This window comes from Astyanax mexicanus, chromosome 23 (assembly GCF_023375975.1).
Source record: "Astyanax mexicanus isolate ESR-SI-001 chromosome 23, AstMex3_surface, whole genome shotgun sequence".
NCBI lineage: Eukaryota > Metazoa > Chordata > Actinopteri > Characiformes > Acestrorhamphidae > Astyanax > Astyanax mexicanus.
In genome coordinates, this window is record NC_064430.1 from 9,373,403 (window position 1) to 9,392,080 (window position 18,678).

At 36.8% G+C, this 18,678-nt stretch overlaps 1 protein-coding gene across 1 annotated transcript in view; it reads right to left on the minus strand.

The window, feature by feature from the left end:
• The window catches only part of slc6a2 (solute carrier family 6 member 2), a 58,521-nt gene extending 54,314 nt beyond the window's left edge, over positions 1-4,207 (minus strand). Inside the window, exons 1-2 of the mRNA XM_049471357.1 lie at positions 4,126-4,207; positions 2,355-2,928 (exon numbers count right to left, since the gene is read on the minus strand). Coding sequence (XP_049327314.1) covers positions 2,355-2,649 — 295 coding nt within the window. The 5' untranslated portion in view covers positions 2,650-2,928; positions 4,126-4,207. The remainder of the gene's footprint in view (positions 1-2,354; positions 2,929-4,125) is intronic.
• Positions 4,208-18,678: the final 14,471 nt, after the last annotated feature.

Here is an 18,678-nt window from a genome sequence, read left to right on the forward strand (position 1 = left end):
GTTTTATCCCAAAACAAATTTAGAACCTGTATTTTCATAGTTTGAGATGTTAGATTAGACAGGGTTAAATATTAAAGAACATCTACAGAAGGTAAATGTTTAATAATAATAATAATTATAATTTAAACAATAAAAATGAGCACCTGTGTTCTTGAGTTGGAAATCTTAGGATTGATTGGGTTAAAGAGAAAAGAACCTTTTCATAAGAGAAGTGATTAATTGCCATTAATTATTAACATTTATTCTTTAGTTTGAGATGTCAGATTTAGGTTACAAGTAAAGATTGATACATTTCTGCGTGCTGTAAAGTTTTCATTGACCGCTGTGCTCTATCCCCAGAGTTTGAGACGTTAAGGATTGATACGGTTTAAGTTTAAACAACTTCTAAATAAGGTAAAGGTTCAATCTTGATTAAGTAACCATCAAAACCCTCAACTAACCCTGTCTTTCACCAATAATTTAAATTAAAGATTAGGCAAGTATGTTCTTAAATTTGAGATAACTGATAGGGTTAAAGGAAAAAGAACCTTTGCATAAGGCAAGTGATTTGTGCTTCTTGATTAGGAACATTCATTCTCCAGTTTGAGATGTCAGGTTTGGGTTAAAAGTAAAGATTGATACATCTCTGTATGCTGTAAAGGTTTTCATTTACCACTGTGTTCTGTCCCCAGAGTTTGAGACATTGTTGATTGACACGGTGTAAGCATAAACAACTTAAATAAGGTAAAATTTCAATCTTTCTTAAGTAACCCTTAAAACCTTAACTAAGCTTGTCTTTCTCCAACAATTGAGATTGAAGATTAGGCAACTATGTTCTTAAATTTGAGATGATTGATTGGGTTAAAGAGAAAAGATCCTTTGCCTAAGGTAAGTGCTTTATCCTAATTGATTGATTGAGATGTCAGGTTTGGGTTAAAAGTAAAGATTGATACATCTTTGCATGCTGTAAAGGTTTTCATTTACCATTGTGTTCTATCCCCAGAGTTTAAGATGTAATGGATTGATACGGTTTAAGTTTAAACAACTTCTAAATAAGGTAAAGGTTCTATCTTTATTTACTAACCCTCTAAAGTTTAGGCACCTATTCCTTAATTTAATATGACTGATAGGGTTAAAAAGAAAATAATCTTTGATTAGGAACCTTTACTCTTCAGTTTGAGAGGTCAGGTTTGGGTTAAAAGTAAAGATTGATACATTCCTGTTTGCTGTAAAGGTTTTCATAGACCACTGTGTTCTATCCCCAGAGTCTGAGATGCTGCGGATTGATACCGTTTAAGTTTAAAGAACTTCTGAATACGGTAAAGGTTTTATCTTTATTCACTAACCCTCTAAAGTTTAGGCACCTATTCCTTAATTTAAGATGACTGATAGGGTTAAAAGAAAATAATCTTTGATTAGGAACCTTTACTCTTCAGTTTGAGAGGTCAGGTTTGGGTTAAAAGTAAAGATTGATACATTCCTGTTTGCTGTAAAGGTTTTCATAGACCACTGTGTTCTATCCCCAGAGTCTGAGATGCTGCGGATTGATACCGTTTAAGTTTAAAGAACTTCTGAATACGGTAAAGGTTTTATCTTTATTCACTAACCCTCTAAAGTTTAGGCACCTATTCCTTAATTTAAGATGACTGATAGGGTTAAAAGAAAATAATCTTTGATTGGGAACCTTTACTCTTCAGTTTGAGAGGTCAGGTTTGGGTTAAAAGTAAAGATTGATACATTCCTGTTTGCTGTAAAGGTTTTCATAGACCACTGTGTTCTATCCCCAGAGTCTGAGATGCTGCGGATTGATAGCGTTTAAGTTTAAATAACTTCTGAATACGGTAAAGGTTTTATCTTTATTCACTAACCCTCTAAAGTTTAGGCATCTATTCCTAAATTTAAGATGACTGATAGGGTTAAAAAGAAAATAATCTTTGATTAGGAACCTTTACTCTTCAGTTTGAGAGGTCAGGTTTGGGTTAAAAGTAAAGATTAATACATTTCTGCATGCTATAAAGGTTATCATTGACCACTGTGTTCTATCCCCAGAGTCTGAGATGTTGCGGATTGATACCGTTTAAGTTTAAAGAACTTCTGAATATGGTAAAGGTTCAATCTTTATTAAATAACCCTCTAATTTATTCTTCGGTTTGAGGTGTCAGCTTTGTTTTAAAAGTTGAAAGACCTTTCAATGTTTTATCAGAGTTTGAAATGTTGGTACAGTTTGAGTTTCAGAACTTAAGTTTCTGAATAAGGTGAAGAATTTATCCTTTTTCTTCCTAGAAACCTTTTAAACTATGTTCCAACCAATTAAGATTAAATTTGAAACCAGCATTATTGAGTTTTTCTTAGAAGTGAACTGTTTAAAGTTGTACCTCCGCCATTCTTGTAGCACAGGTAGGGGAAGCGCCACACGTTGGCCAAGTCCACCGCGAAGCCCACCACGGACAGCAGAAAGTCCAGTTTCTTGCCCCATGTCTCGCGGCCGTCGAGCTCGCCGTTCGGGGAGGTGTGGCCGAGCCCGCGCGCTCCGGCGACGGTGGAGTTGGTGTACTGGACGCCGTTGTGCTCCTTGACCAGGATGAGCTCCACGTCCTTCTTCTCCGAGCTGTAGGGCTTCAACGGAGCCACCGAGGACAGCTTGTGCTCGGGCATCACGTGCACGTTCATCGCGGATCGCCGGTCGCGCGCTGCTCAGGGAGCTCGCCGCGCTCGCGCTCTCGCTCTCGCGCACCTGACGGTGTGGTGAAGAAGAGACGGGATCCGCCGCTAGTGATGATGGTGGTGATGATAATGATGATGATGAGGATGAGGAGGGTGATGATGGTGGTGATGATGATGAGGAGGAGGAGGAGGAAAAGGAGGAGGAAGAGTAAAGTGGAGAGTGCGCGTCTCCGATGGGACACTTTGCGTCCTGGAGAGGCGGGGACAGCCCCTTTGCTTCATCAGCTGGAACAAAAGAAAAAGAAAAGTTAGCTCAGAACGTTTCCATAACGTTAGATGAATCTTTTTACCTGTGGTTGAACGTTATGGAAATGTTTTACTCTCATAAAAATAAGATATAGATATAAAGCTATAAAACATTAACGTCTTTTTTTAAAGAGAACTAAGAAAGAACATTTCTGGAACGTTAGATGAACGTTTATCTATTTTTATACAAGAAATTAAACAATATAGATATTCCAAGAACGGTCATAAAACATAACGTCCTTCTTTATTTTTTTTCCGCTAAAAAATGTCTAAATAATGGTTTTCCCTTCTCTATTAAGAGAACGTTAGAGGAACGTTAGATTAGCCTATAAACATTAGGAGAAATAAAAAAAACAATTCTTCTAATGTTTATAATCTAACGTTCCTCTTACTTTCTCTTAATAGAGAGGGGAAAACATTAAACGTTTGTACAAGAGCTAACAAAGAATGTTCGCTAAAAGTTTCCTAAATATTTTGTCTCCTAATATGTATAATCTAACGTTCCTGTGACGTTCTTGTAATAGAGAGAAAAAAACATAACATTTTTAAGAGAGCTAACAAAGAATCTTGGCTTAAAGTTCCCTAATTATCGTTATTTCTCCTAATGTGTATAATCTAACGTTCCTGTAACGTTCTCTTAATAGAGAGAACAACAAAATTAAAAGTAAAAGTCCAGCTGTTTTATTTTTGCCATGCTTTACATAAAAGCTATATAGCTCGTGTCATAGATCATGATAGTAATTACAAGAAGGTTACTGCAGGTTTCCCATAAATAATTCGTGTTTTAGATCAGTTTAAGGTTACACAAACGTTAGGTGAACGTTCCCAGAATTATAATTCATGCACAAACAAAGTCTAACGTTCCCTTAACATTTTGGAATCCAAATATTGACATTAAAAAAAGCAGACAAAGCTCAGAAAAGCGCAGAAACAGAGCGCGCGCACAAGCAGATGCAGTACATAAGTTACTAGGATGGTAAAACTTTCTGTTTCATATCTAAATATTTTATATCCTCACGACTCGTCCTCATGCATCAGCTGCTATTAAAGCGTCCCCGTGCGTTTCCCGCGCGCTCGCACTCTACAGTTAACAGTATAAGCCCTCCTGCGCGCGACTCCGCTCGCTGTTTATGGTAACGCGGTGTCACTCGGTAGAAGTTTGAGCGCAGTTCGTACTTGTCGCGCGGAGAGCTCTCGTTCATGGCCAGCTGCCGCTGCGCTCCGGATGCGAATGAGCTCGTGCACATTCTCACCCAGCTTAACTGTCCCCTCCCCTGCAGCCAGAGGCAGCGCGAGCGGGACAACAGCAGCCCACAACCTCCTCTTCCACGTGAGCACGAGCGATACTTATCATCATTATCAGTATCATTATCATAAAAAAATATATTTACTTATATCTGAACATGATCATAATTGTCATCTTTTTTTCAACATCATTATCATCATTATTATCATCATCGTTTTTATCTTTATAATCATCTTACTTTCTAGTCATATGTCTGTCTTCAACATTATCACCATCATCATCATCAGCATCATTATCGTACTTACTACCATTTTATCTCTCTTATACATCATCACCACTATCATCATCATTATCATTTTCATCATCTTTATCTTCTGCAGTGTCATCATCATCATCTTACTTACTACCATTTTATCTGTCTTATAGATCATCATCATAACCATTATCATCTTCCTCACCACCACCACCACCTTCATTACCATCCATCAGCATCATGTTCAACATCATTATATTCTGCAGTATCATCATCATCATCATAATCATCATTATCATCATCTTACCATTTTATGTCTTATTCATCATTTTAATCATTATCATCTTCAACACCACCACCACCTTCATCATCATTATCACCATAAATTTCATCATCATCTTCTGACATTTTATCTGTCTTATACATCGTCATCATCATCATCATCATCATCATCATCATCATCATCATAATCATTATCATCTTCCTCAACACCACCAATATCATCATCACCATCATTTTCATCATTATCTTCTGCAGTGTCATCATCATCATCTTACTGCCATTTTACATCAGTCTTATACATCATCATCATCATCATCATCTTCCTCAACACCACCACTACCATCACCATCATTTTCATCATCATTATTTTTTGCAGTGTCATCATCATCAACTTTGTCATCATTATCATAATCATCATCTTCCTCAACACCACCACCACCTTCATCATCATTATCACCATCAATTTCATCATCATCTTCTGACATTTTATCTGTCTTATACATCGTCATCATCATTATCATCATCATCATTATCATTATCATCTTCCTCAACACCACCAATATCATCATCACCATCATTTTCATCATTATCTTCTGCAGTGTCATCATCATCATCTTACTGCCATTTTACATCACTGTCTTATACATCATCATCATCATCATCATCTTCCTCAACACCACCACTACCATCACCATCATTTTCATCATCATTATTTTTTGCAGTGTCATCATCATCAACTTTGTCATCATTATCATAATCATCATCTTCCTCAACACCATCACCACAATCATCATCATCATCATAATATATATCTTCCTCAACATCACCACATTTTTATTGTAAGATTTTGTCATCATCACCATCCTCCTCATCTTCTTCGTTTAAATTAGACGTTGCAGGGATGAACGTTTCTGGACACTGATAATATTAGTTTAAATATTTCGTCCTCTCTCAACTCAGGAATACTACTGCTTTCAATTTACAAGAAAAATCTTAGGGACTGCTGCTTTAATTATTGATTTAAGTGCGTATTTGTACAAACCAGTTTTTTATATCAGAAAAAGGGTCAGTAAACTGTGTTTTAAGCTGTAGACAGAATTTTAACATGTTGTTGTTGTTGTTGTTGTTGTTTTTGAGCCAGTGTGCCAGTCTCTTAACCAAAAGTTTTGGAGAGATAAATAAGTAAGTAAATAAGACCTTCTCAAAAATGTTTTATTCTTCCTCCTTTAATTGCCTGTTTCTCCGCTCTTCTTCTGCATAGATTCAATTACCTGTTTTCTAAGAAGCGGTAAAAGCATTGTGTTCCATGTGTAATCAAATCCCGCACAGCTTTAGCCAAAGGCTACGATTTCTATTAGATATGGGTGATCAGTTCATCCCATTAAAGTCAATGAATGTCCCTTTAAAGCTTTCCAGTGCTTCTTTTATGAAACCTTTACAGGCCTGTTTTTGGGGAGCTTTTGCTGATACTCCGGCAAAGATTAGATAATAAAAGTAAGGAACCTGGTTACACCAGCTGATTTATGCACTCATTAAAGGCGCTTGCTGTTCTCTGGGAGTTGGAATCTGTACATGCTATTTCAGGACGTTGCCATACGGCTGGGAGAAGGTGACCCCGCCGAGGGTCTCGGACAAACAAACAAACAAGACGATGTCCTTGAACTGCGGCGTAAAGTACACTACACTCGGATCATCCGCCATCATCAATCTGATGAGCGGCGTCCGCTTGATCAAACAGTGCTGCGCTGATGCAGAGATATAAACCCTATAAACTCAAGACCAGTTATACATATAAAACAAGGACAGTATTATAGACACTAGTCAATATACATCTATATAGCTTGAGACACAAGAGAAGACTCAAGAGAAGCTTAAAAACTGGAAAAACAAATATGTTGTTTAGAAGTGGACTCACTTAAACTAGCATGTAGATGGACTGAAAAAATGTTTCAATGCTTCATACCATGTTGTATCCATATCCATATCCAGCTTTTTTTAGTGTATTATTAGTTGTTGAGTCATGCTAGTCATGTGATGTAGTATTAATTATGTGAGGTATTGAAATTTGCTACTATAAAGGCACCGAACAAAATGTCCTGGTACTACTAAGTAGCGAAAGGTCTAAAAATTTGGTGCCAATTTTTGATAATAGTGCGTGCAGAAACGTGCCGACCAGCATCTCGCTAACTTATGCTGTCTGTCTGTCTCTCGCTAAATCGTGCTGTTTCTCTCTAACTCACACTGTCTCTACCTGTCTCTCGCTAACTCAGTCTGTCTCTCACTATCTCAGTCTGTCTCTCACTAACTCGCTCTGTCTCTCGCTAACTCACGCTGTCTCTCACTAACTCACGCTATCTCTCATGGCCTCTTGCTAACTCTTTCTCTCACTCATGCTGTCTAACTTGCGCTGTCTCTACGTGTCTCTCGCTAACTCACGCTGTCCTTCTCTCCCTCTCACTTGCGCTGTCTCTCGCAAACACGCTGTCTCTCTCTCACTTGTGCTGTCTCTCTCTAACTCGCTCTGTCTCTCGCTAACTTCTGCTGTCTTTCTCTGCCTCTCACTTGCTATGTCTCTCCTTCTCTCATTGCGCTGTCTTTCGCTAACTGTCTCTGTCTCTCACCAACTCGCTCTGTCTTTCTCTTCCTCTCACTTGCTATGTCTCTCGCTAACTCGCTCTGTCTCTCGCTAACTTCTGCCGTCTTTCTCTTCCTCTCACTCGCTCTGTCTTTCTCTTCCTCTCACTTGCTCTGTCTCTCGTGCTGTTTCTCTCATTTGCCTGACATAAACCACACTACCACTCAAATACAGGGAACTATCAGCATTAAAACAATATTTATGTTATTATATGATATTAATTATGATATTATAATTAGTTCTTTAATGTGTTGTTTGAGAATAAGTTTTGTATTGTGTATTTTTTGGTTACAATTTATCTTCAATGCTTGGGTATTGGTACTGAATTTTAAGTATTGTATCGGAACCGGCATCAAAAAATGTAAAACAATACCCAGCCCTAGTATTAATGCAGGAAAGTACACTGACATATTAGAGCAACATATGCTGCGTTTAGGACAAGATCTTTTCCAAATACTGTTTTCAACAAGACAATGCAAGACCGCATGCTGCACAAAAATGCTGCATATATATTTTCAAACTGATCATCTGCTGCAGTACGAGATGTCTAGTGAGCATGTATTATGTACAGTAGTGAGCTTATGGTTTCAAGGTGTCTGACATGCTCTTTTGATCTGTTTGGCCCTAGCAGATTTGTTTTCCTTTCTCAGAAGGCTTTGGACAATCAGGCTTTATGTTTCTTCTAAAGCCCGGCAGGTTTGTGTGCTTAGCGCTGCCTCTACAAAGTCTACAAAAGAAAACAGATAGACTGAGGGAGATAAAGAAGAAAGATAAAGAAGAGACCAAGAAGAGGCTATAAAGGCAGATTCTCTCAGGTGAAAGACCAGAGGATGCAAAAGTCAGTGATGGACAGCCTCGGGGTACGAGGTCAGAGGTCACTAATTAGACTAGACTAATGTCTTTTGCATAATGCCAAGGACCTCGGCTTTTGTTAAATTATTATGCATAATTAATCTCTGCTTTTACGCTCTTACTGCGTATGGCCTTTTAGATCATAATCATAACTTTGCAGAAAGAGTAAAAGACAGTACATTAATACCAGGTGTGTATTAGTTAGTTAGTTCAGTACTGGTCTTTTTTTTTTTAGGATTTATTTCTATGTAAAAGCTGCTAGTCATCAGCTGAATCAACCTTTACTAGTGATTCAGCCACATCACCAGGAGGGTAAAGACTAGCACATGCCTCCTCTAACACATCTAAAGTCAGCCACCACCTCTTTCCAATTGCTGCTTGTGCAGCATTAGCGATTAGCATCACAGCACTTTCGTTCAAAGGAAAGCCCAGCGACTCAGTTCTGATACATCAGCTCACAGACGCCTTGTGCTGATCGACATCACCCTAGGAGTGATGAGGGGAAAGAGCGCCATCTACCCACCCAGGGAGAGCAAGGCCAATTGTGCTCTCTCAGGGAACCGGCAGCTGATGGTAAGCTGCATGACCAGGATTCAAACCAGCGATCGCCAGACTATAGTGACAGCGCTTAGCCCACTGGACTACTTGGAGCCCCACATACTAGTCATTTTTATAATCAAGCTGCACAACAGGGTGAGCAATGTAAAAATGGAAAATTAGCATTAGCATTAGCAAACCTATGGAATTGCGCATGGTGACCTCATTCTGTTTCAAAGATACATTTTGATTTTCTAAAATTACTTTAACAACTGTGATATTTTACCCATGAACTTTACTGAACATTACTTAATTTTAATGCTTAAGAATGTTGTGAAAAATAATAAATTGTAACATTTTGTAATAATTAGTGATGTCTTTTACTTGTGTAAATTAATTTGTTGAGTGATTTGCCTTTTAATTACTGTACTGTTAATTAATGTAAAGTGTTTCCCTTTGTATTATTATTTGAAGGAAACATTTTCATGGTATACAGATTTTTTTTTTAGACACTTTCTCCTTATGTCTTAATTGTCTTATTAATTTCTTATTATTTTAAGAATTTTTCGTTTTAATTTGCGAATAATAAGACATTTTTATTAATAATTAGAATATATTTCTTGCTAATCATTTTCCCTTATTATTTTTAGATTCCTTTCTCATTGTGATTGTCTAATTTGAGATGCTTTCCTGTTATTTTTCTTGTTGTTCTTATTATTTAGATTTTTGAGTTTAAAACTGGAATTAACACATGCATTTAAAAAAAGTGTCATGTGATTACTGTGAATGGGAAAGACTTTAGCTGTCTGCACTGTTGCCATATTGTGGTTTCTGAGGCTGGTAACTCTGATCAACTTATTCTCTGCAACCAAGATAACTTTTGGTCTTCCTTTTTTGGGACTGACCTGATGAGGGCCAGTTTCATCCTAACATAATTGATTATGTTTTCCACAGTTCTTAAATTTTTTTTGGAGTGAATGACTTTCATTTATTAAGGTTTTTTATTCTTTTCTTAATGTTCTGACAAACTTTCATTATCTTGAGAGGCTTTCCTGTTCAACAGAGGTAATTTTTGATCTTCTGTTCCTGGGGCGGTCCTGATGAGTGCCAGTTTCATCATAACATTTTAGATTGGTCTTTGCGTATGCACTTGAGGATCCTTTTTTAAATCCTTATTCTTATTCTATCCTTGTCCTTGTTTTTTTTTACATTGACTGCCCTTTATTTCTTAACATATATATTTTTATTTTCTTGTTTTTTTGAGAAACTTTCAATACCTATTCTTATTCTATCCATGTCCTTATTTTTTTTTAATTGACTGCCCTTTATTTCTTAACATATATATTTTTCTTTTCTTGTTTTTTTGAGAAACTTTCATTACCTTTTCTTATTCCATCCTTGTCCTTATTTTTTTTTGATTGACTGCCCTTTATTTCTTAACATATATATTTTTATTTATTTTTTGTTTTTTTGAGAAACTTTCAATACCTTGAGATGCTTTCCAGTTATTGTTTTGAGTTATTCACAATATATTTTAGATTTTTATGGTTTTTACGTGGAATGAACACATGCATTAAAAAGTGTCATGGCGGTCACATGAGTGGAAAAGGCCTAGGCTGTCTTCACCGTCACCATATCTGCACGTATACGTGAACCAGGCTGTTGTACGTTTTTGTAGGTGTTTCGTATTCTGTCAATTAGCCGTCCAGCTAATCAGCGCTGACCTTTCTCAGACGAGCATCTGATCAGTCCCTCCTTCATCTGTGTCGGCAGACAGCGGCTCTCCGAGACCCGGTAGCCCAAACACTCGTTGGGTTTGTGCAAATAAAACCCGATTAGTGACATTGATTGTCTACGATTTGACTGGACAGACTGGACCTGGGGCTGCAGCGAAATGGATACAGCAATATCAGGGCTTCTGATAGAGAGAAAGAGAGAGAGAGAGAGAGAGAGAGAGAGAGAGAGAGAGAGAAAGGCAACAATGTTACTTAATTGATCCCATGCCATCTCATCAATTGTGATTAAAATGAAATGGGCTCCTCTGGTCTGAAAAGGTTAGAACAAATTGAGGGTGTGAAACGCAGCTGCTAATCACAACTTGCTGAACAGCAGGGCTTTAATGAAGTGAGAGACGATTCATCCTTCATCGGGCCCAGCCCTGACGAGAGAGACACATCTGTCTCCTGTACGACAGCGGGATCATCATCATCATCATTATGAACCCACATCATTCATACCACTGCAGCTCTGAAAATCACTTTATTCTCTGATTCTGACAACAGTCTCTCTCTGTTCTAATGCGTTAGATTGTCATATACATAATACACTGTATATCACTGCTACAACATTCAATGATGTAAAATTCTGCTTTAGTGGATGGCACATAAGTTTTAAAGTTCTGCAGAAAAAACACTACATACATTACATTACATATAATCTCGGAAACCTTGTAGAAACCTGTACTTCTATCTTTACAGACTGTTGTCCTGTAATATATTTCTCCACAAACCCTTTTTTGTTCTTCTTTCACCTTGTTTCTCAATAGTATGGACCCCACATAACAGGTATTATTTGGGTGGTGGGTCATTCATTCTCAGCACTGCAGCACAGCAGTGCACATTGCAAAGTTTTCTTTCACCTGACAGTTGCAGCAGATGTTTAATACACTGCATCACGGTGTTATCAAATTTAGTTAAACCACATCATTCACTGTAGAACATTTAATGATGGGAACTGCAAAAAAGCATAAAAATGATAGTAAGAACCAGTGATTAAAAAATACAAATACAGACATTTTTAATATATGTATTATTCAGTATATTCAATATATTTAAATATTCAACAAAAAAAAAATAATAATAAATTAGCACCCGAACATTCCTTTCAGACAGCTTCCTCTTGTGTCCACAGTTAATCCTGTTGGATGTGATTGGTCCTTCTTGGTGGTATGCTGACATTACCCTGGATACCGTGGCTCTTGATCCATCACAAAGACTTGCTGACTTGGTCACAGATGTGCCAGCAAGACGTGCACCAACAATTTGTCCTCTTTTGAACTCTGGTATGTCACCCATACTGTTGTGTGCATTACAATATTTTGAGTAAAACTGTGTCCCACACTAAAATGACAGGTGTTTATACGAATTATTAAACACTTCGTTAAATACTTCATCATGTTACTTAAGTAGAAAGTTTGATTATCTATGCTTGAGTAATTATTTTTACATTTTCACACAATTATCTGAACTTTCCACTTCTTACATTTAAATAAAAATAGCCTCATTATTCCTATTTCATTTCAGCATGCTTTCAGTAAAACCCCTATCCAGATAAAGTGAATCTGATTGTGATTGGATGTAGAGAAGTATAAGCGTATACCATTCCGACACCCTATTGGTTTATACTGTGACCCATCACACCTGCACACGTGATGAGAGAGCACAATTGGGCTTGCCCTCTCTGGGTGTGTACAGTAGATGGAGCTTTTCCCCCTCAACACATAGGGTGATGTCGATCAGCACAAGGCGTCTGTGAGCTGATGTATCAAAACCAAGTCACTGGGATTTCCTCCGAGAGCGCTGTGATGCTACTCAGCAATACTGCATCAGCAGCAGTTAAAAAAAAGGCAGTTATGGGGGAACAGACAGCTGAGTAGCAACAGAATGGGTGGGACGATTGGCCTACCTAAAATGGGAGAAATTTAGAAATAAAACTTTAAAAAGTATCATTGAAACCAGTAATTTTATACTTTTACTTAAGTAAAAACCTTGAGTAAATCCTTCAACCTCTACTTCACCTACTAGTATAAATACTAATACCTAATAATAAATGTGAATATTTTTCAAATCGTAATATTTTGTTTTTGGCACTATTCCAGGCCTATATGCCTTTAAACAGATGCATGCCTGTGTGTTTTTAGTGTGCGATTGTCCGAGTTGGTTTTCAGCTTCAGAAGGATGTTGACAAAAGGAGTGTTAGCGATGTTTTCTCTTTATCTTTGCTCAATACGGGCAGACAAACACTGTTTTTGTTTGAAAGTCGCACTGTTTGACCTTGGTGACCTCTGCTGTGACCTTTAGGGCTGGATGAGTGGCAGACAGTTGTGATCAGTGAAAGATACACACGGACACTGAGAGATGCAGCCAGACTAGACACGCAAGTCTGCAGGCAGAGGTTTCTTCTAGAGCTTCTTAAGTGGTGTACTGCTGGCACCTGCTGGTGGAAGATTTCAGTATTTTTTTAGGGCATCTGCAGTTTTTCTGACCAGCTCAGACATTCTCGTTACGTCTATGAAGACTTTTTTATGTTAACAGTAATAAATCAGGTAAAACTTTATTTGCATGGTCTATTTTAGATTTATCAAAGATGTTTATCTAACATTCAATTAACATTTAACTGCATGTCTACTAAACGCAACTGAACTCTAATAAGAAAGTAAATGATTATTTATTGAATGCAACTCTACACCCAACTCCTAACATTTTAGGCTTACTTTTAGGATTAGATTTAAGGTTTAGATTAAGGTTAGTCATAGGCTTTAGGGTTGAATCATGGTTGAGTTTAGACTTAGGGTTAGATGTATGGTTTACGTTCCAGTTTGGGTTAGGTTTAGAGTTAGATTTGAGGTTGAGTTTAAGGTTTTGGTTAGGCTCAGTCTTTAGGGTTGATTCATGGATAAGCTTAGGCTTAGGCTTTAGAACTGAATCATAGTGAATTTGGACTTACAGAGTTAGATCTAGGTTTAGAGGTTGAGTTTAAGGTTTGGGTTAGGCTTAGACTTTGGGGTTGATTTATGGTTGAGGTTAGGCTTAGGGTTGGATTGAAAGTTTAGGATTTGTTTAAGTTAAGGTTTGTCTTAGGGTTAAGTTTTAAGGTTGATTTGTGGTTCAGGTTAGGTTTAAGGTTAGATTTGAAGTTTAGGTAAGGTTTTGGTTAGGATAAGATTTAAGGTTTATGTTAAGGTTTGGGTAAGGTTTAGGTTAAGGGTTACATTTAGGGTTGAGTTTAAGGTTTGGGTTAGGATTAGGTTTAGATTTAAGGTTAAGTTTAGGGTTTGGGTTAGGCTTAGATTTTAGGGTTGATTTATGGTTAAGGTTAGGCTTAGGGTTAAATCTATAGTTTAGGTTAGGGTTAGGTTTAGTTTAGGGTTAGATTTAAGGTTGAGTTTAAGGATTAGGCTTAGGTTTTAGGGTTGATTCATGGTTGATGGTAAGCTTAGAGTTAGATTTAAGGTTTAGATTAAGGTTTGGGTTAGGGTTTGATTTTTGGATTAATTCATGGTTAATGTTAATCTTAGGGTCAGATTTAAGACTTAGATTAGGATTTGGGTTAGGTTTTAAGGTAGGGTTAGGTTTTAGGATTAATTCATGGTTGATGTTAAGTTTAGGGTTAGATTTAAGACTTAGATTAGGATTTGGGTTAGGTTTTAGGGTAAGATTTGGTTTTAGGATTGATTCATGGTTGTTGTTAGGTTTAGGGTTAGATTTAAGACTTAGATTAGGATTTGGGTTAGGTTTTAGGGTAAGGTTAGGTTTTAGGATTGATTCATGGTTGATGTTAGGTTTGGGATTAGGATTAGATTTAAATCTTAGGTTAGGTTTGGGTTAAGGTTAGGTTTAGGCTTAGGTTTTAGGGTTGATTCATGGTTGAGATTAGTTTTAGGATTAGGGTTAGATTTAAAGTTTAGCTTAATGTTTGGGTAGGGTTAGGTTTTAGGGTTGATTCATGGTTGATGTTAGGTTTGGGATTAGGATTAGATTTAAAGTTTAGGTTAGGTTTGGGTTAAGGTTAGGTTTAGGCTTAGGTTTTAGGGTTGATTCATGGTTGAGATTAGTTTTAGGATTAGGGTTAGAGTTAAAGTTTAGCTTAATGTTTGGGTAGGGTTAGGTTTTAGGGTTGATTCATGGTTGATGTTAGGTTTGGGATTAGGATTAGATTTAAAGTTTAGGTTAGGTTTGGGTTAAGGTTAGGTTTAGGGTTAGGCTTAGGTTTTAGGGTTGATTCATGGTTGAGATTAGTTTTAGGGTTAGGGTTGGATTTAAAGTTTAGCTTAATGTTTGGGGTAGGGTTAGGTTTTAGGGTTGATTCATGGTTGAGATCAGTTTTAGGATTATGGTTAGATTTTAAGTTTAGCTTAGTGTTTGGGTAGGGTTAGGTTTTAGGGTTGATTCATGGTTGATGTTAGGCTAAGTTTTAAACATCTGAATAAAGTATTTCCTTAATTTATTTTACTGTGGGGAAAAAATAACCCTAACAAATGATCAAACACTGTTTAACATAAAAGATGCTATAAAAGAAATGCTTGTTGAAATTCAGTGTATTTTTGTTGCAAAATAAGCACAGCGCTCCGTTCACACACACACACAAACAGTCCTAATTACAACATGCACAGCAGTGGGACACAGCCCCACCCCTGGTACGTGCTGCCGCACGTGTTGTGTTGCCAGTTTGCTCACAAATTGGCCTATTTTCAGCAGCACTGGCTGCGCATTAGACTAAACAAGCAACAGGGACAGAGCGCTAACTCAGCAACATCTCTTCTCAATAGAAATGCAAATACAAACAGATGCAGAGCAAAAAAGCTTTGATTACTGAAAACTTTCCGCACCCACAGTCCCTGAGCTGAGAGAGAGAAAAAAACAGAGAACGAGAGAAAAAGGGAGAAAGAAAGAAAGTAGACAGCAAAAAGAAAGAAGGCAACAAAGGAGAAAAAAAAGTAAAAAAGAGAAAAACAAAACAGTATGTGTATTTTCCCATTCTCCCTTGGGCTACAGTTCATTTGACTGTTATCTCCTTTGAAAAATCCTGTTTTTTTAGCTTTTTGAAAAGATAACTTTCTGTAACTGACTTATTTCAGATGCTGAGCCAATCCAGCATCAAAAGTGACCAAAATAAAACTTTTACAACATTTTACATTGTTATAATATTAATAGCAGGATGAAAGGATTAAGCATAATGCTCTGTCCTATAGGCCATATACAGGGGTTGGACAACGAAAATGAAACACCTGTCATTTTAGTGTGGGAGGTTTCATGGCTAAATTGGAGCAGCCTGGTGGCCAATCTTCATTAATTGCACATTGCAACAATAAGAGCAGAGTGTGAAGGTTCAATTAGCAGGGTAAGAGCACAGTTTTGCTCAAAATATTGAAATATTGCAATGCACACAACATTATGGGTGACATACCAGAGTTCAAAAGAGGACAAATTGTTGGTGCACATCTTGCTGGAGTATCTGTGACCAAGACAGCAAGTCTTTGTGATGTATCAAGAGCCACAGTATCCAGGGTAATGTCAGCATACCACCAAGAACGACAAACCACATCCAACAGGATTAACTGTGGACACTGTAAGAGGAAGCTGTCTGAAAGAGATGTTCGGGTGCTAACCCAGATTGTATCCAAAAAACATAAAACCATGGCTGCCCAAATCACGACAGAATTCAATGTGCACCTCAACTCTCCTGTTTCCACCAGAACTGTCTGTCGGGACAATGAATTATTGTGATCTAAAACCAGGTGTTTCAGTTTCACTGTCCAATCCCTGTAAGTTGGGATGCTGTGTACAATTTAAATTATGCCAATAATATAAAATAATGCCAAATGAGCTTTTAACCAGAGAAAATTGCCTGTGTTCACAGATCAGGATTTTAGGAAGTGATCCTAAACCCATACAGTGGTTTCTATCACAGAATAACAGTACTACAGTACAGCCAGTTTTTAATGCAGTGCCACCTGAGGGCCCAAAGATCACCAGCATCTAATACTGACCACCAGATTTGTCCCTTTTATACACAGGGATATCTCCAGATTCTGTAGATAATGGGCTATCCAAAATCTTTGCAATTTTAGCAAGACATTTTTCTTAAAATGTTCTAAAATTCTTAGTATATAGTAGGGGTGGGCAATATGGCCCTAAAATAACATCATGATATTTCTTGGTGTTTTTGCCATAACGATACTCTTGATGATAGGACAAAACACTGATTTTTTTTTTTCCAAAAATACACTACTGCACAATACTAATAATGCACTCCATATATCCAGTTGTGCAGTAAAATTAATGATACTGGACAGATAGGATCTGTCTCTAGTATATATTTAATGGGAAATGAGAACAGTGTGAATTTTTCTTTTGCTAAAAACAGCAAAAAAAAGTAGTACCCAGATGAGGAACGATATGGCATGATATTTCAGGGTTAAATATCATTCGCGATATTGAAAAATGTTGGCGATATTATCGCGTACGATATGATATGGCACACCCCTGGTATATGGTATGTTAGTTGCAAATTGCATCTATAGCAGCTGTTTAGTATTAGTACCACTTATTTTCCCATCCTTTTGGTGCCCTGGTCAATTTTTCTGTTTTACAGCCATAATGTTCTAAATGAGGTCAAATGTCTCTTTTCCAGGACCAGTCAAAATTTTGGACACACCTTCTCATTCAGTGTTTTGATTTTTTTTTCCTACATTGTAAATGAATACTAAAGTCATCCAGACTATAAAGGAACCCATAAGGAATCATGTAGTAACTTAACCCTCTTGTTGTGTTCTGGGTCAAATTGACCTTTTTTAAAATTTGAAGATCCAGGAAAAATAGTTAAAAGTATTTTTTTTTTAAATTATGAAACTTCTTATGATCGCCTTAATTAGTGTAATCAACATATCAAATGAAATGAAATTCATCTCACAAATTTGCAACCACTCCTTGCTAAAAAAAAAATAAATAAAATAAAATAAAAAATAAAACAAAATTGCAATGTTATGTTTCAATGTTAGGTAAAACTATTGTGTTTTTTATAGTGGTCTTTCATATAATAAAGCAGTGAAACGTTAAAATAAAAAAAAATGTAACATGTATTTTTTTTTACAATGAAAAACGAGTGAATTATCCAAATTGAACCATTACCTGTTAGAGGTAAGGAACACCAGTGCACTAAATACTGATAGAATAAAAGTAATGGAGTTAGTAATGAAATATTCACACTGCTCTTTGGGATTTTGTTTTAATAGACAAATTTTGGATAATTAATCATGCACCGGGTCAAACTGACATGGGAACATCATTGCTGTTCCTGACAAATAAACATAACAGGAGGGTTAAAAGTGTTAAACAAACCAAAATACTCTTTAAAGGATTTCGGTGCTCTTATCTAGGGAGCTGTTAACTTGCGGTTTCTAAGGCTGGTAACTTTGATGATTTTATCCTGTGCAACAGAGGGAACTCTTGCTCTTCTTTTCCTGGGGCAGTCCTGATGAGTGCCAGTTTCATCATAACATTTTTGATGGTCTTTGTGGTGACTGCACTTGAGGATACTTTTAAAGTTCTTGAATTTGTTCTGATTGACTGACCTTTCTTCATTCTTTCTAAGCCATTTTTTTCTATACTCATAATCTGGATTAGAACATTACTCAAATAGAGCTATTCACTGTATAGCTGTAACTCTACCTCTTCACTACTTTACAACTGATGCTCTCAAACACATAAAGAGGACAAGAAATTTAAGTTATTAACTCTTGACGAGTTCAGCACAGCTGTTAACTGAAGGCCTGAATTTTCAGGTGACTCTACCTCATAAAGCTGACTGACAAAATCCAGCCAAGATGTGCAAAACTGTCTAATCTAAGAAAGAGGTGCTACTATTTTGAAGATTCTAAAATATTCTCTAAAACATATTCTGTTTTTTTTTTAAGTTAGTTTTGTTTGCTCAAATGTTTGCATTGTGTTCTTTACGTTTTTCAAGATATTAATATTAATATTAACTTTAATTTTACACAGTACCCAACTTTTTTTTTTTTTTTTTAGAATTGAGATTGTATTCGACATTGTAAAATATTACTGGCTCGACAATGCATACAGTATACAGTACAGACCAAAAGTTAGGACACACCTTCTCATTTTCATGCGTTTTCATGACTATTTA